Source organism: Lepidothrix coronata, unplaced genomic scaffold (assembly GCF_001604755.1).
Source record: "Lepidothrix coronata isolate B3197 unplaced genomic scaffold, Lepidothrix_coronata-1.0 Scaffold263, whole genome shotgun sequence".
NCBI lineage: Eukaryota > Metazoa > Chordata > Aves > Passeriformes > Pipridae > Lepidothrix > Lepidothrix coronata.
Genome location: NW_016690443.1, coordinates 64,768 through 90,254, shown reverse-complemented (window position 1 = coordinate 90,254; position 25,487 = coordinate 64,768). Strand labels below are relative to the sequence as shown.

Sequence of the window (25,487 nt, the reverse complement as noted above, 5' to 3'; positions counted from 1 at the left end):
CCTGTCATGGTCTCAAAACGACAGTTTAAGTTTCAGTATATGTTCAGTATACACACTGAAACAAAGCCCAAATAAATGATGAATCAGAAATCCTATATTTACTTTCTTAGGAGCGCTTTGTAGAGTAGACACAGCCATAACCTTTGAGAGTTCACTCTGGATCCAAAAAGAGATTCAGAAGGAAAACTGAGATATTCATGGTCAAACAAAACTAAAACAAACCACGAAGATCACCGAGACCTGCTTGTTCTGATACTGCAACAGGGACTCCAGCACTATATTTACTGTCTTGTACACGTACACATGCCCCGATCATTCTAAACCACAGAGAGAGTTCACTGTGTCTGACATCGAGCACAATTACCTCTTTTCAAGGCAAAGTCATACAACGAGCAAAACTAACATGAAGCAAAAGAGTTTTGCAAATGAAAGGCATTAAAAACCTTAACATGCCAAGAAGTAGTTATTTTTTAGATGCCAGCAATGGTAACTTTCAGCTGTTCACTCCTGTGGTTTGGACTGCAGTGACTCACAGCAACATAGGACAGGGTGCTACTGTTACACTGCACAGAGGAGGAGAAAGGTTTTGAGATGGGAAGGCAAATGTTTTAAAAGCAAGCTTCCATATCCCATTTAGAACGTGTCTGTCTTGCATAGTATTGCAAGACTCTTAAGCTTGAGATCAAAAGCTAAGTGGCCTTAAACACAAATCCCTAACAGTTTATTTGCTGTGATATTCTGTACTTAATACCTGCTGAAGACACTATGGGTTTCACTCCAAAATATGCTTAACCAGCAGCACTTAATGACTTCATTGAGTCTTACACATGTACTTGAAAGCAAGCACTTCGTATCTTTGTTATTGCAAGGCCTTTTTCAGTATTCTCCAAACACACAGAGAAAGATCAGGGCACTGGGAAATCTGTGCAGGGAGATCTCAGCTCTCCCCATCACTCCTGGCTTGACACCTCTGGAAGCGAACAAACTCTCCTTAGCAAGTTTACAAGAACAATTAATACCGGCGTGCAAGACTTCAGAAGCACTAGAGCTCCCCTGGGATACACCCTGGCAGGCAGTTACTCACTCTGCGCCTGCAGGAGTGCTGCCCCAGGTACGGTTTTTTATCTATTTTTTCTTTTCTTTTTTTACTTCTAGTACAGCCTTAGGGATCCAGCGCAGAAGAGCCGAGCAGGGCCCACACCGGCGTCGGAGGTACCAGCGGCCCGGCCCGGCCCGGCCCGGCCTTGCCCAACTCCGGCGCGCCCACACCGCGTCCTCCGCCCCCGGGGCCGCTCTCGCGAGAGACCGTCGCGCGCGCTCCATATTGGGGCATCTCTGTCCTTGGCACCGGAGCTCTCGCGAGCGCGGCCGTGACGAGCATTGGGCCGTGCGGGGTGTGCGGGGCCGGTGCCCGGGATCGGTGCCCGGGCGGTGCGGGTTGTGCGGGGCCGGTGCCCGGGCTGTACGGGTACTCGGGGCCGGGGCCGCTTGGGGCGGGGCAGAGGCGGCGGCAGCTGCGGTGTCGCCTGCGCGGTCCTACCTGCGGCGGGAGCGTGTCCCCGCCCCGCACGTCGGCGCCTCCGCCTCGCTCGCTGCCGGCTGCGCGACCCCCGCTGCGCCTCACGGGGCCATCCAGCCCCTCGCAGCTTAACCCGGGGGAGAGAGAGTAGGGCGGGAAGGCGGTGACAGGGCCGCGTTCGGCATCGCCCCCCGCGTCTTTTGGAGGGGGGGTAGTGGCGGCGCGGAGCGCAGGCGGGCGGGGCGTGAGGGGCCGGCGGCGGCTGCGTGGGCGTCCCTGCTGCGGGGCCGTCCCCGCCTGGGGAGCAGCGAGGCGGGGAGGGGAGGGAGCGGAGGAGAAAAAGGAAGGAGGGAAGGAAGAAGTTGTCCCTGCTGCAGGAGGAGGTAGAGGCGGCGTCGGTGCTGCTGCTGCTGCTGCAGCTGCGGGCAAAGCCTCCCCCTCCCGCCGAGCCGGGCCGGGCGGGGCTGGCTCCGCAGCCGAGATGTCTCAGGAGCGGCCCAAGTTCTACCGGCAGGAGCTGAACAAGACGGTGTGGGAGGTGCCCGAGCGTTACCAGAACCTCTCCCCGGTCGGCTCCGGGGCCTACGGCTCCGTCTGGTGAGTGCTGGGAGGGGACCGGGGTGTGCGGAGGAGGTCACGTTAGGTCGCTGCCCCCCCCTCTGCCCTGCAGAGACCCGCGGCGGGATCCGTGCGGGGCGGGCACCGCGGTGAGCGGAGCTTGCTTGTCCTTCGGGAGTTCCTCTCCCTCAGCTTTTTACCAGTCTCCTGTTGAACAATTTTCCTCACGGTTTAGGAGCGGTACTGCCGGGAAGCCGCAGTCTTGTCTTTGGAATGCGTTGGGGATTGCACCACACGGCAGGTGGTACTGAAACATTTTTGTAGGGGAAGATAATAATGTGTCGTCCCAGTCCCCCCGCCCCGAATGATCTCATATGGACATATTTCACTGTGCCGCCTTGCAGTTAGTAGGTGGGGGCTGGAGAGGCATGGAGCCGGGTAAGTCCCCCATAGCTGGTTTTGCAGAGCTGAGGGCCTGGCAGCTCTTGTCGCAGTTTCTTTCTGGACGTGAAGAATAGATTATATTTGAGGCAATTGTATTGTAAATGGAATTTGTTGATAGGCAGGGAGAAGTAGAGGGGAGGCTACGAGGACTGTTATTGTATCCCTGACTTGTAGTGGGTGTACAAGTACCGATGTTTTCTTGGCATTAGTAGACGAACACAGGAAAACTCCTTTTATTGCTGTAGAAGGACAGAATTACTGCAGTGTGTTCTCCCTGGGAGAGTAAAGTCCTGGTATGAATCCTGCAGAAATACAGCGAGTTTGAAGAGTTTATTTTTTAATTCTTACTTAATAGGAGCAAAACAGGCTACATGTGTGAAATATAGTACATCCTTAATTTGTAGTTGCTCTGCTGAAGTATGTTGGATCATTAAACATAAATGGAGTTGCATGCGTTGCTTAATCTTAAAGACAAAGTAGTATTTGGATCAGTTTGACGGCTAGATTTTAGCAGTCATTTAGTAGAGCTGTATAGCGTTCACAGATTACTGACTCTCTTTCCTAAGAAACATCTTCCACACAATCATTCTGTTTTTCATTCTATGTTCTTTGCTTCTGTCAGAGTGTGATCAGAATTTGCAAATATGGGTGCGTAATGATTTCACAGCTGCTCTGCTGTTGTGTTTGAGCTGGCATGCATATTTTTTATTAACACAGTGTGCAAATTTATATCATGAGTATCAATTTTATTATAAGGAGGGATGCATGCTAGTAAAGAATTTTGCATGTGCTATGGTTTTAATGAACTGCTCTCAGCTGTTCTTAACTTCTTCAGTTATAAAATTGTTGGTAAGTTGAGCTGAAATGACGTGCATTTCTTAAAATGCTGAGCCTCAAGTATGCAAATGCCTCCATTTCATAAAAGAAAAAACGGCTGGTCAATTTTGTGGCAAGATTAACCAGTATACTTGTTGATTTTTTTTTTTAATAGAATCATAGAATGGTTTTGATTGGAAGGGAGTAGACAGGTTTTGTTTGGTGAAAGAAGGGCCTTGTTGATGGAGCTGATAAATACCCCTGTAAGTATCACAGAGTTATGTAACTCCTGAAATGTAATGGTAGATTAATTTGCTCAGTGCCTTGTACATTGTATTTTAAGGCTGATTCTGTATTGTCTAGCCCACTCCTCTTTTCCCCCTCTCCACAATCTCCACTGTGTGTAATAGTTCCAAAGCTTGTTTTCATAACCAGTAACTAAAGAGTTTGCATCGTGAATTTCCTGTTTTGCTGTGTCAAAACTTTCAAAGATTGTGCAACTGTGTTCAGACCAGATGAAACAATGTTGTATTGGAAGCAATTTCAAACATGTGGCACATGAGCCTTTCTACAGTCCATGTTAATAGCTTCCTGTATGTTCTTCTAAAAATAGGTTTCAGAAAATATATAGTTCAAAAGGACTAGTGATATGGAAAGTATGTCAAAGTTAAAAAAATCAACAAACAAAAGTCTTCACATATTTATATAAGTTTATTAAGCTACAAGTGGTGATTCATATTATTTAGGATATTCCTGCAATGACTTGTTCTGCTCTCTATCCCTTTAGAGATTTTTTTTTTTTTCTCCCCAGTAAAAAGTTACCTGGTTTCATTTGAAACTTTGAGTTTGGTGTGTCTTTGTTGGGATAGTAAATAGTGGGGTTTTAACCACCCTTAAACCAAATGCGTAAATATACTTTGGTATATATTTGCTGCATGATCATATTTAACTGTAGTAAAATGCTCTGTTGTTTATTTAGTTGCCAAGATGAGGCATTTGAAAATGAGGGATTTCTATAAAGTGGAGGGGAAAATTAATAAAAAAGAAAGAATTAAGCCAATACATGAATCACTTAGACTATGGAGCTGTCGGGTGCTTTGAATCTCTGTTGTGAGTCGGAACACCCTAATACACGAACTTGACTATTGTGTAGTCAGTGGATGGAGAGAGAGGCATTTTCTGCAGGGAGCCTGAGACACATGCCTAAAGTTAGAGCAAATATTGCAGGTTTTTTCAAAGGATGGTGTGCGGTATTGGAAGAATGATGTTCAAATGGCCAGCTCAGGTATTTTTCAAGATCTGTTTTAAGAAATGGAAATATGTGGAGATGCAAGTAGGAATTCAGTTCTGAAACTTGGAGAAAAATCTGTATGTATCCTCCCATTGATTCTTACTAAGTCATATAACAATTGCTGTGACATCTGTTGTGTGAAATGGTATTTCATTTATTCTTGCAGCACTTTTGTATATTCATACAACATAGTCTTTTGTGTGAAAAAGGTTTTGTAAGCAGGCCTACACTGGAAAAAAAAGGGTTCCTGATGTATCAGTCTTGTAATGTTTCATTTAAGGAGGAGAGGGGCCTAGACAATACAACATCTTGCAGTGGGAAGTTGCTGAACAGAGATGGGATTGATGGGTGACTCACAGGTTAGTTGGAGGATTGCTTTGCTTCTTGTGTGTGCTGGTCAGAAGTCTGGGCATGTGGCATTAGTTCAGCCAGTTCTAAGCTAAGCAAAACAGTGTTTTGATAATTTTTGCCATCAGTTTCTAAAATGCTGTGAAGGCACACTCAGTATATTCTTAGCTTACTTCGTAGTTGTATTTTTAGCAGCTGCTGTTTGTGTGTTATATTGATACCTGTGTAAAATAATGGATCTGGTTTAATTCTTTGCAAGCTGTCTGTATGGCCTTAATTAATTTGGAAAGCAATTGAACAGCCAAAACTTATTCTTCCTCAAAATCTTGCATAAGATTTTTTTAAATTTGGGTTTGTTGGTTTTGGGTTTTTTTGGTAGACTGTCAGATGATACAATCCTTGCAAAACCTATGATTTCTTCCCATTTCAACCCACAGTTGTACTAACAGTGAGTCTGAATGTCTTGGATACTGAGATAATTACCAGACAAACATATGGATTTAAGAAATTTTAAAACATCAGGCTCCAGAGGGAATTAAATAACAACCCTAAATATCACCTCTGTAGAAGCATGCAGGTGCCTCTAAAGCATGTATATGCTTGAAGGGACAGGTGCCTGCTTCTCCTGTAAGGTGTGGTAGATATGTGAGGAGTGATATGAAAAGAACTACAAAACCAAGTGGGAGGAAGCAGCCATACAGACAGGATTAGCAGAAGATGTGTGAGGAAGGGAGAATCGAGTAGGAGAAGGGCAGGCACAGAAAAGCCATGGGCAGAGCTCTGAAAATGCTAGCAAGTAGTTTGAGCTTTATGGAAACTTTTTATATTAAGAAGTGAAATTAGTGTGAAGACATCTGTCCTATAGGGAGATTTTTATTGCAACTTTTTTAGAAGCAGAAGCTAGTGTAGCAGAGGAAAATGAGATTTACAACTTTGATAGTGTGTTGGGAGGGTAACTGACTGAAATACGGGTACAGGTTGAACTCAGAAGTGACTGGTGTTAATAATAAACTGTCAGGTACTAAGAACTGTGTTTTTCTGTCTGTGACTGGGGGTATATAAATTAACTTCAAAGGTACCACTGAAGATACTCAGTTAGCTTAGGTATTTGCACTAGCAATGTGCAGCATACTATTTAGCAAAATAGCCTTTGCAAAATAATCTTTCTGATTATCTCGTATTTAAATAAATTGCGTTCATAAGTAATTTTGTGCATACTTTAGTTCCTCAGACTACTTCAAATGTTGCTTCTAAGATCTAAGTTGGATCAGTTTATAGGTTCTCTAAAATATTTGTTTTATTCTACCTTTTATGTTCTGGATTTAATTCAGGTTAGCTCAGAATTGTAATTCTAGCTCGCTTAGGGTGAGGTGGATGCAATTCATTTGCCATAGCACAGTACTATGTAAGAGGTTAAAAAATGTATGATAAATTCTGAATTTGTGCTGATACTGTTTTAAAAGAGATTTAAAACTGTACGTCATGTAATTGTTTTACCCAATTGGGCTTTGTTAGCTGAAATATGATCAGTGTTATGCAGCTCTTTTAAGTCTGTGATGGAAGCCAGATTCATATTCTTCAAAATGCTCTCCAACTGACAGCTGTCCTGTAGCTCCATGAGAACCATTAGACAGATTATCTATATTGGCAGAAAATTACTCAGCATGGTTTTATCTGTAGGGAAATAGTCTTTAGGCCTCAAATGTGACCAAACTTAGTCTTCTGACTTTAAGAGTAAGTCTAGATTGTGAATGTGCAGTAATACAAAACTTTCTTTCCTGAGCTTGTGCACAGTGTCATTGTTGCAGTGCTGCTGATGGCAATTCCTCTTGGGCATTGTACAGCTACTATAGCAGCATAATAACTTGATACAGCCCCGAAAATTGTCATTAAAAAAAAAGATGAAATTGAATTTCATTTGGACCCTGAAACACCCTATGTTATGTCTGATGGCTCTGAAATCTTCTCAATATCTTAGAAACCATCAGTATGAAAGAGTTACTGGTTTATGCTGCATTTTGTACCTGAAATGTTTGAAAACTGTTAAAGATTCATGACTAATTCACAACAGCATGTGTTGAATTATGATAACTAATCTTATTTTTGCTCTAAGTCCTAGAAAACACCTTATGTATCAGTAAAATATTGTCAATGTAATTTCAGGCCAAATTAGGGATCTTGGTATATTGCAAAAAGTGTTGCAGCTTAAATATTTATTTTTCTAGTGGTGTGTGAGAACTTGCTAATTGCAAATCAAGATTAAAAAATGAATGCTTAATGTCTTCTTTTGTCTACTCAAGCTGAGTGGGGTGTAAAGGGTAACGTGTGGAAGCAGTTGCTCACGGGCATTCTTTGAGCCAGTATGATGTAGCTTCAGTAATTCAGCTGTGGCAGGTTGGTGCTCCTGTGACCTGCTGTCTGTACTCCTGTATGTTTTCCAGAGAGCTCTTTCCACTGTGTGTATGCCCTTTATAGAAAAGGAGATACTCTTCTTCCACTGTGCACAGTGGGTGTTTCCATTCTCTGGCAGGACCTGGGGAAAGGATCCCTCTTTGTAGAAATGAACCAATACTGTGTTTTCTATTTCTCATGAACCTCATTTACGAAGTTCCTTGGAAACTGGGCAACTTTGAGCTAAGAAGTCTTTTTGCAGGTTAATTCCGGTTGATTGCTTTAAGAATAAATGACAACTACATTTATTTCAAATAGCTGCTTTGGCAGGAGTGGGCATTGTGGGTTGCCCGTGCAATTGTGGGTTTGTTCTGGGGTTACTTTTTTGATTGGTTTTGAACTTTCTGTTAGTTAAGCTTTACATTTCACCTTACATTTATAAATGTGTAGCATTCCTTTTTGCTTGATGTTTATCAAGAACTAGTGCATACTCACTTTTAGATGGAAGCAGGAGTTCACCTGAATCATAATGCAGCAGGAAAATAAATATTGTACTTCTATGACTTTCTTCATTCCATACTCTCCTCATGTTTGTTGTCTTGAGTCAAGCGTTACCTTGATTTCACATCCTCCCTTTCTCCTTCTCCTTCCTTTTGGACAGACCAGAGCTTTATAAGTTATATAAGGACTTACTTAAAAAAAAAGATAATTTTACAGTACAAAGCATAAAAAACTCCAAACCTATTTGTACAAAATTTCTGCTAAAGGGACAAGTTTTGGTAATGTACAGCTAATTATCATTTATTCACATGCATTTTTGTGTAAGAGAACTTTTAGGATTGGATGTGATTTACCAAAGAAATTTGATTTCAGCTTCAATCATAGTTAACAACAGTCATATATGATTTTACTAGGCATAAGTCTTGGATTTTTGTATGGGCTTAAATCCATGAATGGTAGTATCTTGAGCTTAGCATTTTGTGATGAAGTGTGGCGTATGAAAGTATGTTTAGGAATTGTGATAATATTTACAAGTGCTCTCCCTCTTTCCAGAGCTTTATTACATATTTATGTTTAAGAGCACTTTAGACAGCAAAGTCAGAAACATTTCTTTTTTTTTCTACAAAATTTCCCTTTACTGTATGGACAAGACCCTTTACTGTATGGACATGTCTCTTAAACATTTTCTGTAGAAACCAACAGTTGTGTAAATATGTGGGGATTTTGGGTGGGAATGCAGGTTATGGACCAGGATACCTAGAAATTATTTTCATTGCAGAAACGGTGTTGACTGTGACTCAGTATCTAGATAGCTGCTGCCTAGAGTTCCTAAGTGTGGATTTGAAGGCATTTATAAAGAATTCATTTGGATAATTTGATTACTCTTTGTTGTAGCTCTGCCTTTGACACAAAAACTGGGTTGCGTGTGGCTGTGAAGAAGCTGTCCCGACCATTTCAGTCCATCATCCATGCCAAAAGGACCTACCGAGAGCTGCGGTTGCTTAAGCACATGAAACACGAAAATGTAAGTTGAAGGAGATGGTATGAAATATTTCTCTGAAGTTGGACTATCCAGTGAGCATCCGTCATGATTGTATTTAAGATCTTGCTGCATATGATTTTTTCCTAACGCTAAATACAAAGCTTGCAGTAGTCCAAGGGATTATAGTTGTAAAAAAGCATGCAGAGTAAAAATAACAAACCAAACCCAAAAAAACCCACAATAGCCAATTTTGTGTTAAAAAATCTTAAATGTTCTGTAGAATATAATCTTGAAGTTGCAGTTTAGCAAGTTCATGCTGTCATAAAGGTTTGGGACACAAGTGATGTCACTTGCATTCTTGTGTTTGTTTGCTGTAGTAAACTGCAGTTTTTTTGTTATGTTAAGCATTTATTTAAAAAAAAATCCCAAAGTTTGTTTTTAGTGGCTTCTGGAGGATTTTTAATACTCGTTTTGGCTTGCCTGTATCAGAAGGGTGGGAAGTAGATGTTCACTAAATGCCTGTAGGTAAAATAGAGAGGGAAAAAAGGGGTGGCGGTGAAGGGGTGGAAATTAGATGGCTTTTCGTACAAGCGATCCACTTAAATCATCAACAAGGAAACAAAACAGAATGTGACAAAGTTTATGTTGAACTATTTTTTGATATAAGTTGCATTTGGTATAGAACACAGTTGGCTAACCCATTTCTTGTGTGTGTGACATTAACACACCAACATATTTATACACTGCAAACTGTTCGGAGCAAGCATTACATGCAGTGGAGCAAAAAGTCTCATCACGTGCAAATCTGGAAAGTATGGCAGTTTAAGGGGCTTGAGCATAAGGTAGTTTTCTATATCCTGTATGTAGTCTAGTTCATTATGATCTTGAGCAAGTAAATGAACCTGCAGAGCACTCAAGTGCGTCTGCATTCTATTTTCAAGTTTCAGAAGGCCTCGTTAGCTTACATAAAGCACAACGCTGAGCAGATGGAAATAAAAACATCTACTGGAAGGAGTAGCTTCTATGCCACAAAGGATCTTAGTAATTGTATCATATTATGCTATGAATATATTTCACAACTTTACTGTTTTCTTTCTAGGTGATTGGCTTGTTGGATGTGTTCACCCCTGCCAAGTCACTAGAAGAATTCAATGATGTGTAGGTAACTTCTCTGAAGACTGCAACAAAATACCTTTTGTATCTTCTTTTATGTCTCCCAGATTATTACAGAAATACTTAACACCTTAATTCATCTGCCATCATTCACAAATAATTCTGAATTCCATCACAAAGATACTAGGACATCCTAAGCTATTACCCTTGTCAGACTTGTTCACTTGGTGTGTTTTGTTGACCAGTGCTGTTGGAATCAGCGTACTAATCTGCTACATTATTTAAAGTGTTGTGGATATATTTTGTTCATTAACATGCTTTGGGACAGTCAGCCTTGCTACTGGAGATGCACAGAGAATTTTTATCCTAATCCTGTTGAAGAGATTGCTTCATAGCCCACGTGTTTCCTTCTGATAATAGGTACTTGGTGACACACCTTATGGGAGCAGACCTGAACAACATTGTGAAATGCCAGAAGCTCACCGATGACCATGTGCAGTTTCTCATATACCAGATTCTTCGGGGACTGAAGGTATGTGCATCTGTCCTACCCAAATGCTCATCAACAGGAGGTGCAAGTTCTTGAGGAGTGTTATGTCCTCAGAGATTCTTGTGAGTACACAGTGGGCCTTCTGTAACTTTCCTAATGTATCGTAGGATAACTTTATATTATCGTTCTTTCATTTTATAGCTCTTTGGAGCTCTATATCAGTAAGGTTACCTATCATTTTTGTGTATTCCTGTGGGCAGAGTCTGGAAAACTGTGAACTGATGCCCTCTAATCTGCTCTGAGTATGAATTTGCCCTTTCTTCAGTTTTGTTTACTTGTGTGGTTCCACTCAGGTGACAGCACTCCTGGGTGTTCCTAATGAGAGACAAACTGGAACACCTACCTACTTAAAACTTCCAGACACACAGCCAGGTCCTTCTGCAGACAAGCTGTAGCATTTGAATTGTGTGGGCTGGTGTAGGGCAATATTTTCTACCGAAGAAATGAAAAGGAGGCTACTTGGACTGTTATATAAAATTTATCATCTTTTTTTTTTACAGTACATCCATTCAGCTGACATAATACACAGGGTGAGTGTTTGTTCTAAGATTGTTTTGGTACAGGAAACAATGTTTTTAAAAAATGAAGCAGAGAATTGTACCATGTAGCACTGATTGAAGCCAGAAGAAATTTTCTGAGAATTAGTTTGGTTAAATAGTAAAAAGATTAAACATGGGAAGTGATTATCAAGATCTGTAACTTCTGTTTCTGCCTGTGTTCAGCTTGTATCTTTGTGAAGCAGCTTTTCTATTAATATACACATATTGCACTGGTTTTGCAATAATCCTTTATGCATTTTTGCTTATATGTGACACGTCTGAGGATGTCAGATCTCTGACTCTCTGATAAAATACTTTACCCAGAGTTGGTATTTACACTGAGTTAGAATCTATATTTCTATCTGCATTTATATTTTTATCTACTTCAGACTTGTGAAACAACACTGTTGATGTTTAATTTTTTAGGATTTAAAACCTAGTAACCTAGCTGTTAATGAAGACTGTGAGCTAAAGGTAATGTAATCACAAGATCTGATTGGTTTGACTGAGATTTGAGTGAATGCTGTGTGGATGTCCCTTGCAATTAAAGGGTCAAAATAATTCCTTTTGAAAATACTTTTGTAGCCCAAGATACTAATGTGCTTCCCAGATGTAAAGAGATGTAAGGATGTGTTTTCTGTATCTGTTTCTGTGTTTCTAATGAATCATGATGAAAGTGAAGAGTTAATAGATTTAGTTTGGGTTTAGTTGCTTTGGAGACAAGATATCGAGACGTAATTCTTATTGTCGAGTCCTATACTGCTCTAGGCTAGTGTATTTTAACTGGTTGTGAAATTTGGTTTCATAATCTGTTTTTGCAGCTCCACTACCTCTCTTCTCCCCATTCCAGTGATTGCTTGATTGTTTGCTCCAGCTGGTTTGCATTGTTCCACTGCAGTAGTTGGTGTATGTCTTTTCTGTAGATCCTGGATTTTGGCTTGGCCCGACACACAGACGATGAGATGACGGGTTATGTGGCTACCCGGTGGTACAGGGCCCCTGAAATCATGCTGAACTGGATGCATTACAACCAGACAGGTAATGCCTCTAACACAGGGCTTTTCAGTTTCTGAATGGTGGGGAACAAAGAGATTGTCCTTGTACATGCTCCCTTCCATTTGATGGAATAAGTCGGCAGTCATGGTAATTATGCTTCAGTAAGGGAGCTTAAAAAAGCAAGTCATAGAATTGGTATTTGAACCACAGTCTATCAGATGTAAGTCAAGAATCATTGTGATAGCATTGATAAGACTGCTTTAAATTTGAACCTTTGAAACTGCAATCAGTAAAATATTGTCAGCATTTATCCATTGTTTTCCCTAGCACAGTAGTTTTTAAAGTAAGTGACTGGAATGGATCTGGATGAGGAGAAGGTGTGCTTTTAGGAAGCTGCTGGGAATACACTGAAAAATGTCTGCAGTTATGCTGTGAAGAAATGATTGAAAAGTATATAAATCTATCCTTTCCTCTCTTGTTAGCCACTTGTTCAGAGTTTTATCTTCCTCACAGTTTCCAGTATCTTCTCTCCAGCACACCGCACTTCCTATTTGCAGATCAGGCACAGAGAAGAAAAAACAAAGGCTGAGAATGGTTCTTGTACAGGACAGCATATGCACCAGGCAAAATAATGTGCTACCCCAATTTCATACATCAATATTTTTTCTTTTTTTTTTTTCTTTCCTCTTGCATGTATATAGGTTTGTCTTATATCTCTGGTATAATAGTTGGTGGTTGTTTGGGTAGAATTTATGTACGGTGAAGTGCAAATTCATTTCTCAGAGCTGTCTTGGATAGGTTTCGTCCTCTGATTATATAGATTCCTCCCCAGCTCTTTGGTGTTCAGTTCATGTTATTCTCTAGAAGGAAGAGTTGCCTGATCTAGTATTCTGTTGTTTGTACAAGTTTTAGATGACACAGTTATGGAACTGTATTAGTTAGCTTGCAGTGTATTTCAGATTGCTTCAATGCCATGAGACTATTTAAGGGTGGAGTTGTTTGCAGTAGTTGGACAGGGTGATTCTACTGAGATTGTATTTTCATGCATTATGTTGTTTTGTTTTCTATTTTATTTTGTTCAGTTGATATTTGGTCAGTGGGATGCATTATGGCTGAACTGTTGACTGGAAGAACATTGTTCCCTGGTACAGACCGTATCCTTTAGAAGTAATATATTTTTTGAAATGGAAGTTAGAGATATTCATTTTCACATACTTGACAAGAAAATAAGTTGTGTGTTTGGTTGTGTACTTTTTTTGTTTGTTTTCAAATTAATGGCTTCTATTCCAGTACGATGAGGTGAGTTCTTGATTTTGCTGCACATCTGTTCCTATTTATTAGCATCCCTAGAATTACTCACATACTGTTTGTTTCTGGGAGTTACTTTCCTTTAAGTTTATTTAAATTTATTAGTTGAGTTTGTAGAAAATACCTGCATGGCTGTCTGCTGAGAATCCTGTCATGCTTCAGGTTTCTAGCAAATGCGAAGCATCCCTTCTGGCTTCTCTTTGTCCTGTGGGTATGCTGTGAAAGCAGTGGGTTTGCAGATTCTTTAGTGCCAAGGTTCTCATTAAAATTGCTTTGAAATGTTTAGGTTCTGCTTCCACACCTGACTGTAAACAGACTGTGAGCCTTCTTTCACAGCATGCTTGTATTGGTATGAAAATCAAGCTTGAATAACGTCTTTTCAAAATTAATTTTTTTTTGGCCTTATCAAAGTGGACTGGGTAGGACACTTTGGCAAATTTATGAGAACAGTTTGTGAGATTTGGTCACATTTTCCCTGGGAAATTGGAACTGAGACTTGATGCAAATTGTTGCTCTTAACAGCTTTTCTCCATTCAGGCACACAGCATAGCAGGGTAATTTACTACTGGCAAGAATTTTCATTGCCTAGAGGACTTCATTTGCCAGAGAAAAGTACATTGCCCACCTTTGACCAAAGTTTATTATTTCAGCCACAGTTTGTTTATTTTAGTAACTTTTATTAATTTATTAGTATTTATGTCTGTTAATTCAAATATGTTAGCACTTGATGAAAAGAACACTAGTGTTTGAAGTGCTGGCCTTCTGTTTACTGTGTTGCCTTCAGAAAGCATCTCGAGGAAAAGGCTCTCATTCCAGCTTTGACACAGTAACCTCCCTTTTCAGTGTGCTGTAACCTTATCCTCTTCCCTATTTTTCTGGTTGTCTTCATCTCATAATTTGTCTCCATATTTGTTGAATTGACTGTATTCCACTCTGTAGTCATCTCTGCTGTATATTTCTGTTGTCAGACAGAAACTGAACTAAAACAAAAGTGGCTTCAAAGCTAGAAAAAAGTTGCTCTCTTTCTATCCACTGATTGAGCATGTGTAGGTTGCTTTGAACAGATTTGTTTCTTTCAAGAAAAACTGAGAGATCAAGGATTGTTGATTCAAACAAAGCAAAAGTCTTTCAGCTGTTGCCATTATTTGACTCTGGTAACAGTGGCACTTTAGATTTTAAAAATCTTGACACTTGCAGTTAAAATATTTGCTAATAGGATTTGCAGTGTGTAACAAATCCTTCATGATGAGTTCTTTATGACTTGAACAACAGTGATCTTCCAAGCCTGAGAATTTTTTTCTCCAACTGTGTTCTTAGCTGTAAATTATAGCCAATAATATCTGCAATGCAAAATAGAGTTTACTTCTGGGATCTAAATTGTTTGGTTTGTTATACTTCACTAAGTTATATCTCCCAGCAGATGCTTGTGATTGTTTACTTTGAATGCACAATTTCTTCTGCAAATGGCAGCAATGCTTTTTAATTAAATGCTTTTTCTGTTCTGAGATTTAAGAAAATATGGTGAGATTTAAGAAAAATAAGGCCCAATCCTTTCCCATTTTAGACAAAACTTTGTAGTACTGTAGTTCTTACAGTTTGTGTGTGTGGTTTCCCACTTCAGGTAAATGTATATGCTTTTTGATTGTGAAGTTAGGACTATAAGGGGAGCAGCGTTGGTTCAGAATCTTGTTTGTGCATGTAACACTCATCCAAGGATCTAGAAAGGACCCAAGCTGTCACCTTTCATCCCAGTTTTGCTGACATCTAAAGACAGCAAGCAGAAGTTAGATAACAGTCGGCTCTAGTTTATTCCTGTCTTGGAGGGCTCTTTGAATATATGCGTGATTTTAGAAGAAAGTTTTTAAGAAATTTTCCAGGTTTAGACACTGTTGGATAGTTCTGGGCTCTTAATAACTTCTTTGTACGTGCAGATTTGCTGAGGCCTGTGTTCCTCCTGCAGTGTCTCTATACAACTGCTGACTTAGTGACTTTGCAAATACTATTAACATACATAATTCAAGGTATATTTAGCTTGCCTCTAGTAAGTATTGTTTGCCTCAAGTAAGCTTGCCTCTTGCAGTATGTCCAAATCCACTGCAGTTCTAGAAAATTCTCTTTGCAGTTGGAGGCAACGTGACTCTGCGTTCCATGTGTTCAGGAAGCTGGAAATTGCTCCTATTTGACAACTGAAAATTTGAAATTCTTGCTTTTTGGTCTCAAGATGTTCATTTTTTCGACTCTAGAGCTTCACGTTTCCAAAATTAAAGAGACAGTGACAGAATACGTAATGGCTTCTCAGGATGATCCTCCTTCTGTTTAGATGGTTCTTTTGTTTGAAGTATTGGTCCCTTTCACCAAGAATCTGGCAGAAATGGTGTGATGTTATTTACAGTCCATCACATATTTCTTTATGCGGCGCAGAGATGCATCTGTTACTTGTAAGAAGCTTCAGTATGGGTAAGCTTTACAGTCCATTTAATTGGGTAAGTAATAAAGTTGTATTCTGAGATTATGATCTTCAATGCTGTCTGTGATGATTATGCCACTGATAAACTAATGCTGAACTTAATGTTCTGAAGGACCTAAACTGTAGAGATTCTGAACATGGCTGTCATTGATGTAAAGCAAGAATTGAGATACTCTTAGGAAAAAACCCCCTATGGTTAATATGGGCTTAGCTCTGCAGTATTGTTACAGTACTCTTAACTTAAAACTGAATGCAAGGTAATTGAATTATTTGTATTGTAATCTATGGGTAGAAATATTTGGATGGAAGATGGACTTCCAGTATTGGTAAGATCTCTGCCAGGAGGCGGAGAAGGGGAGCAAGATTGTGAGAAAGACTAGTCAGAGACAAAAAAATGAGGTAATGAAAATCAGAGTCCTTTAGGCTTTTAGCATGAGTCAAAGATAGAGGCTTTTTTTTTGGTATTATTGTATCTGTCTTATACCAAGATCAGTTTCTGCTAAACATGTATATTAAATTTTTGCAGCTCTTGTAATGTGAATGATTCACACGAGTAAGTAGGAAAGTTGACTCTTTTTGACAGTGTGACTCGCATAAAATCATATAAAGTGAAAATAAGAATATCTAGAACTGTTTGGACTAGTTTAGCCAATTTTGTTTTTCTGTATGTTTTAAGTTGACTGTATTCTCTTAAACTCTGAAGAGTGTTTTTATTACCGTTTCTATTCAGTAGTATGAGTCTCATGATAACTAACCAGTCTGAAATTACCTATTCTTCTATTATGTCTTATTCTTGCTTGTGGTGGCAGCTAAAACAACTTTGAACTTTGCTTTGTCTGGATAAGCTCTTACAATCCTATGATGTCTGCTGCTAATGGTGAGGGCAGGTTGTTTTCTGAATTTTAGAATCACTGAGGCTCATCAGTCCTTGGGAGTATTTTGGAGATGGCACTTGGGGTTTGCATGCTGTGCTTTCCTTCTCTATGCACATGTGGTGGTATTTTGCTTCTGCTTTCTATTTACTACATCTTTTTCCTGTCTTTAATTGCTTATGGCTCATTTCTCTGGGATGTGGTAGGCCCTGTAGTTAAAGAATGCTGCAGTTCAGCAGGCTACAGATAGCAGGCCTGAAACTAGAAGCAGGGATGGATTTCGGCAGGCCTGTGGCAGTGCCAGTTACACATCCTGTGTTTTCTCTTGTGTATCTCAGAAGTCACTGAAGCATATTACACAAGTAACTTCCAGTAGTAAATGGGGCAGCAATATTGTGGGCATACCTGGTGCACACGATTTTAAATGCCTTTAAAGTAATTTAAATATTTAAACTGAGGTATGGCATGTGACTTCTGAGGCATGTTAGCAGTTGAAATTTACACAACTGTGTCTTGCACAAGAATGAATGAAAGATGTAAGGGCTGTTTTAAATAGCACTGGAGAAAAGCCAATTTAAGAGTCAGTTGTGCTTAGTATAGTGCCCTCTGCTATTTCTCCTACACCAGTGAGTGGGTATTCTGACTTCATTTTAAGCATTGACAATTAAGAGTTGGCAATTCAGCTAAGCTAAATCCAGCTAGATACACTGGGTTTACGCTTAGGTTGTGAGTGCTTTAAGTAGCTACAAGTTGGCCAAGAAACTTGACAAGTGAGAAGTTAAATCAGCTGTTCTGACAAACTATTTCCAAGGCTTTTAATTAATTTAATATGTAAAACTTTAGACCGGAGTTTAGACTACTTTTATTGCAAGGGAAATGTGTAACTAGTTTGGTATAATTAAAGCAAATGTAAACATTACAGACAGTCTGAAATCACTATGGAGGATAATTCAGGGAAGAAGAGAGATTTTGTGTTAATGGTTCCTGAAAAGATATTTTGTCTCCTTACTGTCTTGAGTTTTAGACATAAAACAGTGTCTTTGATGGACCTATTTTTCTCCTCCACTCAATTGTACATTTTGTCACTTAGGCTTTGTTAAAGAGGACAGCTCAGACTGGTATGTGACCTGGTGGAAGCTCTGTTCTGGAGTAAATGTTCTTTGCATCTGGAGTGTTATGTCCTGAGAGCTGTCCACATAGATACATTAAACCTGAGCCCATATTCTGTTTCTCTCTGCTGCTTCAGCAAGTCTGGAGGGCAGAAGGGGACGTGCAGGTGCTTTGGCCCTCCTGATCCCAGGGGCTGGCAGGGGCCAGTACCCTCTGGCAGCTGCAGCAGCCCAGCTGCTCTGGGCCTGGGAAAGTTGTGCCCCATGCTCAGGTGAAGCAATGCCGGAGGTTACGAGCAGGGGCCAATCATCATCTTACTTTCTAAGTTTTAGAAGTGGCTAAATTATCTTGGAAGGTGTTCACAAAAGGCCTTGGCTTTCTTTTTAATATTAGTGCCTACCCTTTTCAGCCTTCTGCTTTACTTCAGCTGTCACTAACGCAACCTAATCCTGCTAACTGCGGCCACTTTGGTGTGGGGCCTGAAGGGGTGAAGGGAGCATGTGAACTGATCCTGTGCCAGTGGGGCAAAAGCTTAGAGTTCTGCTGCAAAATAGTTAAGGATGCAGTGACCAATTCAATGCATGTTTTGTATGTGTAGACAAGATGTTCAATCTGTCTGATAGAGAGATGAGTTATAAAGGGGTATTCAGTTGTAAACAAGAGAAATTAATATGGTTTGCTTAAAATAGATTTTCAGTCAAGGCCTTGGCAGGAATTAATTTTCAGCATTAATAGGGTGATATGTTGCGCTTTTCATTTTGATTTCTCCCAGCATTTTCCTTTATGGTCCATCATTAGATATTGATCAGTTGAAGCTCATTTTGAGACTCGTTGGAACCCCAGGGCCTGAGCTTTTGAAGAAAATCTCCTCAGAGTCTGTGAGTTTACACTTTGATTGTGATATCTGCCCTTTCAGAAGTCCCAAGTTTGTGTGTTGTTCTCCTGTAGTCTCTCTGTAGTATGTGTTGGGATTTATTTTCTGTTATTTTAATTCTTTTGCAATTCTTTGCTCTTGGATGGCTTTGAGTTCTTATGCTATGTGTATCTGTTCTTTATTCCTCTTACCTCTGCCCATGGTATGATTTTGTCCTTTCATATTCCCATTTTACTGCTTCGTGACTTTTCTTTCAGTTTGTGGATTGTATGATCAGATATTACTGGGGAAATATTTTTCACAGCTAAGAGCTTGAGGCTTATCTCTATTATTACTTCTCCAGATTATGTACGCAGGGATCTCTCTAAATAGGAGCAAGTGTGTTATCCTGTAAACACACACAGTCCCTTCTGTGCTGTGATTAAGTCCTGAAACACTGCTGCCACTATTTTTGTTTTTGTAGCGTAAAATGCCTTTTAGATGCCTGTATCTAGCAGCTGTTTCCAGGGCACACAGCATAGTCTGCTGAGCATATAACTACTTGTGCTATGTAGGATGTTGCTATATGGGGCCCTTTTTATCAAGGTAATAGCAAAAAACAGCCATATTGCCATTTGCTATATTGTACTAATCTTGAATTGTGAACCTCTGCAAAGACAGGGTTAAAAATGGCCTTTAATTTTACCTGTTTGTGAAGGTGGAGTGCATAAACGTTAGAGCAAGGGGCGCCGTAGCAGTTGGGAGTAGCAGGTTAGTGCACAGTGAGCAGTGAGCTGGCACAGGGGTCACTGGTGGTGCTTCAGCAAGTCACTGCTGTTTGTGATGCACAGCAGAGGATCAGAGCAGTGGAGAGTGGGGATAAGATTTAGTGCTGCAGCTTATGTTCCTGTTCTTGTAACAGTGACTGTAAATACAAAATGTGAGATTAGCCTTGGATTACATGTGAAGAAGGTAGATGTACAGTGCAAATTTGAATAAATTGGTCAACTTGCTGAATATCCCACCAATTTAAAAAGCCCTGGGATGTTCTGCCTTTGGAGAGATTAGAACTGAATAATGCAGGTTGCTTTGGTTGCTCTCTGAACTGACCTTAAGGCCAGTCTGGTGTTTGAAGTACAGGGGACTAGCAAGAGACATAAACTGAAAGGTTGACTAAATTAAGCAAAAGATTAGTTTGCATATGTAAGTTGAAGTGGGACTTTTATTATATTTATTGTGCAATAATAGTTAAAAATTGCTCTTACCGAGGTCTGAAACAAGAGTCTGTTAAAAAAACCCAGTAAAATACTGTTTCTACAATTTTTTTCCGTTGTATGGGGAATGCAAAACTATTACGTGTTTGAGGGCCTTTAGCGTGTCACTATAACAAATTGTTTTTCTGCTGCATTACTTTACTTGCTCTCACTTTCCCTGTTCACTGACATCAGTCTTATGCAAAGCTAGTGTTTTGCTAATTTTGCACTTACTGCTTTCTTTCACCTCGCCCACATATCAAAGTGCATTCAAAGCTGTTCAGAAGGTGTCAGTTGTGAGCCAGTTTCACTTTGCACCACAAAAAACTAAAGTACTTTCCACGCAGGGAGGAGGTAAAAAAAAGCTGGTAACCAGTGCAGAGGATACAGGTTTTGTTTCTGTTTTAATTTTTGTTCATTTTCCTGAAGCTGTATATAGCTTCAGCGGCCTAGGAAGAATTTTGAGGTGTAGCTTCAGCTGAAGGAAACATCTACTCTGATGGCTTAAAACTTTTGGGAAATGTGAACGCAACCATGTTGGAGTGTAATAGTGCTTTTATTGAACAGAATTACTTCCTGTACTGGCAGTTACCAACTGATCAGTGATCCTCCATTGTTTCAAGTGTTCACTAGGGTAATTGCTTAACTTCTCACAGGTAGTTGAAAAAATTAGTGGGCCCTGCCTATATGGCTTTTGCCTTGTGGTTTGCAGAAGAGATGCTTTGTATGCAACTGTTTTGTGTTTAAAATGGTTTTTGCACTGTTTTTAACAAAGCCCTTGACTAGGCACTTAAGATATTAACCAGCTTCAGCAGATCATGCGTCTGACGGGAACACCCCCTGCATATCTCATTAACAGGATGCCCAGCCATGAGGTGAGATCTGAGCAGATGAGGGGGGTTTGCAGGGCAGGTCTTCACTTAGTGTTCACCTCTTCTATAAATTCTATGCTTGCATGTGGCATGGGGTGGGCAATTAACTACCTGCTCTTCAGCAAGATTTTTGTACTAAATAAAGTCTCGAGATTTGGACAGTGCGTGCCCAACCACAGACTTCTGAGACTCGGGAGAGTGTGGATGTGAGTTGGTTTTGTATTGTGTGCCGTGTTGTGCAGCTTCTCAATGAACAGCACGCTGCACACAGCCTTACTAGGACTCCAGGGAGTCAGCTCTTGCTGTACCTCTTTGCTTTTCAGTCTTGCATGAACCACAAGTAATGTCAGTTCTTCCTCTACTGTCTTGAGTGCCTGCTAGTTGGGACAGGATAATGCTGATGCACTTAGTACTTGTCAGAGTAAGTAAAGAGAAGGCAAAGCAAGGAAACAGACTATAATAACCAGTGCTTTAGGATAGTTGAAAAGTACTTTGTCTTTTGGCTTTGGCTGGATTGTATTATACTTCAACAGAGCATTTGTTTCCACAGGCAAGAAACTACATTCAGTCTTTGTCTTACATGCCGAAAATGAACTTTGAAAATGTGTTTATTGGTGCCAATCCCCTGGGTAAGACTTGTTTTATTAAATGCTGTGTTCTTCCTGAAATTGAAGCTAGCATGTCATGGGACACAAAGACATTTCCAAAGTTTTGTTCTGACTGGTACAGAACAGGGCTATGTACTGTTTTCAAGTTTACAAAGTATGTGTGGGCCAAGGGTGTAAAAGGAAGAAATCGTGAGTAATGGGTGGGTCCTGAGAAACTACAGATTCCTCATATACGTTGGGGTTTTACAAGCTTACATTTCAGAGTACACTGTCACACATCTCACTGTGTAATCCTTTCTGTTTTGGTGCTCTTGCAGCTGTGGACTTGCTAGAGAAAATGCTGGTACTGGACACGGACAAACGCATTACTGCAGCAGAAGCACTGGCCCACGCCTACTTTGCTCAGTATCATGATCCAGACGATGAACCAGTGGCAGACCCCTATGACCAGTCTTTTGAAAGCAGAGAACTTGAGATTGAAGAATGGAAAAGTAAGTTTGGGGGAGGGGAGAGAGAGCCAGCTAGCTTCTCTTGTGGTCATGGAATCATAGAATATCCTGAGTTGGAAGGGACCCACAAGGATCATGGAGTCCAACTCCTGGCTCTGCACAGGGGTCCTGTGCAACCCAAACAATCCCACCATGTCCCTGAGAGTGTTGTCCAAATGCTCCTTGAACTCTGACAGCCTTGGGACCATGACCTCCTGCATGGAGAGTCTCTTCCAAGTGCCCAACCACTCTCTGGGTGAAGAATCTTTTCCTAATACCCAGCCTAACCCTCTGCTGACACAGCTCCAGCCATCCCTTGGGTCCTGTCACTGGTCCCAGAGAGCAGAGCTCAGCACCTGCCACTCTGCTGCCCCTCGGGAGGAAGCTGCAGACCCCAGTGTGTCTCCCCTCAGTCTTCTCCATCCTGTGAGCTGGGTCCATCCCATGAGCTGCGGTTCAACTAAACCCTGGTAATTAGAGGCACAAAAGAAAGTGATAAAAATATGGGCATCCTGTTGATCCTGAGGTCCTTATACTGGCTGAATCTACCGTATGCTATGCATATATTTAGGATAGTCCCTGGTAACTGGTTATTACTAGGAGCATTCAAACATGTAAGCAACATAGTTGCTCACATCTCAATGCTCTTTCATTGTGTATGTTAGTCTCTGAGAGTAGTGTAACCATTCTTCTCTTTTTTGTCTTAATTAAAATATGTTTTTAGAACCTTTAAGGTTGTTGTAGGTTTTCTTGCATGAAGAGATGTTTTTAGTACTGCTATCATAGTACTGCTGCTAAGTTTCTGTCACACTTTTCCCACCAGGCCTGACTTACGATGAAGTAATCAGCTTTGTGCCACCACCGCTTGACCAAGAGGAGATGGAGTCCTGAGAAACTGCTCTCTTCTGTCTGTCCCACTTCACTGTGAAGGGAAGGCCTTTTCGTAGGGACTCTCCAATTATCGTTCAAGTGCCTCATCACAACAATATTCTCCTTGGTGGAAGGGTTTTGTGTGTGTTGAATTGGGGAGGGAGGGGGGAGGGAAGAAAGCTGAGTCCATGTAAACATGCTGCATGCTCTCTTGTATTCTGTGTACAGCCTGGGGCAAGCCTCTGGAGACCTGTTCTGACTGCACTTAGTTCTTCCAGAGTAACAGTGCACCACCATTTTGCACTGCTGGGGCAAGATGGGGAAGTTGACATTTTAAGGTTTGGTTACAATCATTGCCATTTATCAATTCTCCTACAACTAAGTAACCTCAAAATAATGAAAGTTGGTTTATAGGGTTAGAGAGTCCTCTGTTTTCTTCAGGACTGAAGGTGGGGTTAAGGAACATCCTTGTTCAGTACCAGGTGTCTGATTTATATCCAGATCTTCCTGGTACAGCAGAATGTAGAGGCCTTCCAACGCCTGATCCTTGGAACATGAAAAGATGTTGTTTTGAAACTGTAAATATGTTTGTGCCTTAAATGAATGGGAAGAGAGAGGAAAGGAAATTTCTGACCCACTGTTTTTGAGGATGAAGGCTCCCACATAGCCAGACATGAACTCAATGTAATCAGGAAATAACTTTCTGAGGCAACAGCCTCTCAACCCCTGGATTGGGTATTCCTGTGTTTTTCCCTTTTCTCCTCCTCTTGTTCTGAGGCTTCCTAGCATTAGCTCCTAAGAGACAGAGGTTGGAGAAGATTCTTGCTAGCCACACATTTGTGTATTCTGTTTCTTAGAAGGTGATGTGTTTTGCATGTTGTAGCTGAATGTGCATGTAGAGCTGCTTGATTTTTGTCCTTACCTTTTTGGGGATGGCACTGGGGCAGTTAAATCATCAGTGAAATGTTTACTGAGTACCTCAGCTGGTGCTGTGAAATCACAGCACCCTTCCTCCTTTGCTGCAGCTCATTGGGAAATACCTACCATTCAACAAGGAAAGGAGATAATACATGGCATATAGAAACGTGCCCCTTTTTCCTTGTTCTGACCTTCTGTTTGCAGAGAAGGAGAGCTTGGGCTGGAGAGTTTTTTGTGAGATCAAGTGTAAAAAATGTTCTTTAAAGAAACATGGTATCTTGTGCCAGAACTTAACTTATTTCCTGAAAAGAATTTTTTAGAAGTATTGGAATCCAAAGCAAAGAAATAGGCATGCATAAACACACAATCACCCTTTCACTGTCTATATCTATAAATATAAATATTTATATATATAAAACTAACATTAACCAGAAGGTTTTTTTACCCTCTCATATAAGAGCTTCTTGGCTGTTTTTTAGCAGTTTGATCTCTGCCCGAGGAAACGTGAGAAGAGAGTATGTTTGAATATAAACAGGGTTCAAATATTTTGTATTTTACAGGACTCTGCAGGAGTAAAATACCCAGTTAGGGACTGGCAGGAGGGAGGTTTCTCAGCACGTTCGTGTGCTGGAACTGTAGCTGGGGAGTTCAGGAGCCCAATCTTAGGGCTTCTGGAGGAGACATTTTTAGACATTAATTTGTTGCAGGCATCTTGTGTGGGCAACTCATCACATCACTGTGTATGTGAGGAGAAAGGCTTTTGAAGTATTTTGTATTCTTGTTACCTATGGGGCAGAGAGGAACCATTTGTAGTGTTTTTACCCTGTTTGAAGAGGCAGCATAAAGGGATGGGACATGAATGACAAAGCCATTGATTCTTTCTAGGCTACTTCCCAGTGATCTCTTCAGGCCAGATATTTAATAAAGGTCTGGGCTGAGATGAAGAGAGTAGTTATATCTAGGATAAAACTCTCCACAGCCTAAAAAAATCAAGACAGAAAACCTCCCTTCTCTGCTGGACCAGCAGTCTGGGTATTCAGATGAAAATGTCGATATACTATGTAAACCTACAGCAAGATTATTTTTATCAGCTGTTTTATGTGTAGATGCTATAGTGTGAGTTCATGCGGAAATATTGCTAAAAATTTTTAAAAATATAGATGTTGTGCGTGTGTGTGTGTGTGTGCGTGTGTGTGCGTGTGTCTGTGCGCGTGTGTGAACGGCAGTGTTTCATTCGGAGTCTGTCCCTAAGGGAGCCCATGTGGAATGCACTCCTGCTGTCAGTGCAATGCTGGTCAGCTGCCTGCAGACTGAGCAGGATGCTGCACTTGAAAGAAAAGATCTGCTATTTTGTTTCTATCCATGAATTTTGCTGTAATTGGTTATGCCAGATAAGATGTCACAATACCACTGGTTAAAAATAAAATTTATTTTTCAGATTTACTGCACTGATGGTACTTGCAAACCTCTTACACTAAAGTGTTTGTTTTAGCATGGTGTGTGCTGTAAGAGATCCTGTGTGTGATGGCTGGGGCGGGAGTCGAGGCCGTGTCTTGGTGGCTGACTCTGCTGACATGGAGCTTCTTGTCCTTATTTGTCCCAAGTGAATTCTTTGCTACAAAAGTAGCTTAGAGTCTGACTGTGAGTATGGGACACAGAAAAAAAGCCCCGCCTTTTATTTTCTGTTTAGCGCAGGGAAGCAATAATTCAACACAAATAGACTAGCATTCTGCTGCTTACCTGGCCCTGGGACCCTTCCCCAGTAGGACTGTTTTGTGCTTGTTTGCTATTTAAAAGTGATTTTTTTTTTTTTCCTCTTC

The 25,487-nt window shown here is 40.7% G+C and overlaps 1 protein-coding gene across 2 annotated transcripts; it reads left to right on the top strand.

Annotated features, from left to right (window-relative positions):
- The first annotated feature begins 1,833 nt into the window (after nt 1-1,833).
- Nucleotides 1,834-25,106, top strand: MAPK14 (mitogen-activated protein kinase 14). 2 transcript variants are annotated; one of them, XM_017835777.1, is made up of 12 exons: nt 1,834-2,116; nt 8,763-8,892; nt 9,950-10,008; nt 10,384-10,495; nt 11,014-11,043; nt 11,479-11,526; nt 11,976-12,090; nt 13,131-13,202; nt 18,604-18,683; nt 21,334-21,412; nt 21,709-21,882; nt 22,703-25,106. In XM_017835777.1, the coding sequence occupies exons 1-12, from the start codon at nt 2,001-2,003 to the stop codon at nt 22,768-22,770; spliced, it is 1,083 nt and encodes a 360-aa protein (XP_017691266.1). In that variant the 5' UTR covers nt 1,834-2,000; the 3' UTR covers nt 22,771-25,106. The 2 variants fall into 2 exon arrangements, with proteins under 2 accessions (XP_017691266.1, XP_017691267.1); XM_017835778.1 differs by lacking the exon at nt 18,604-18,683 and adding an exon at nt 20,707-20,786 and having other exon boundaries at nt 2,001-2,116.
- Nucleotides 25,107-25,487: the final 381 nt, after the last annotated feature.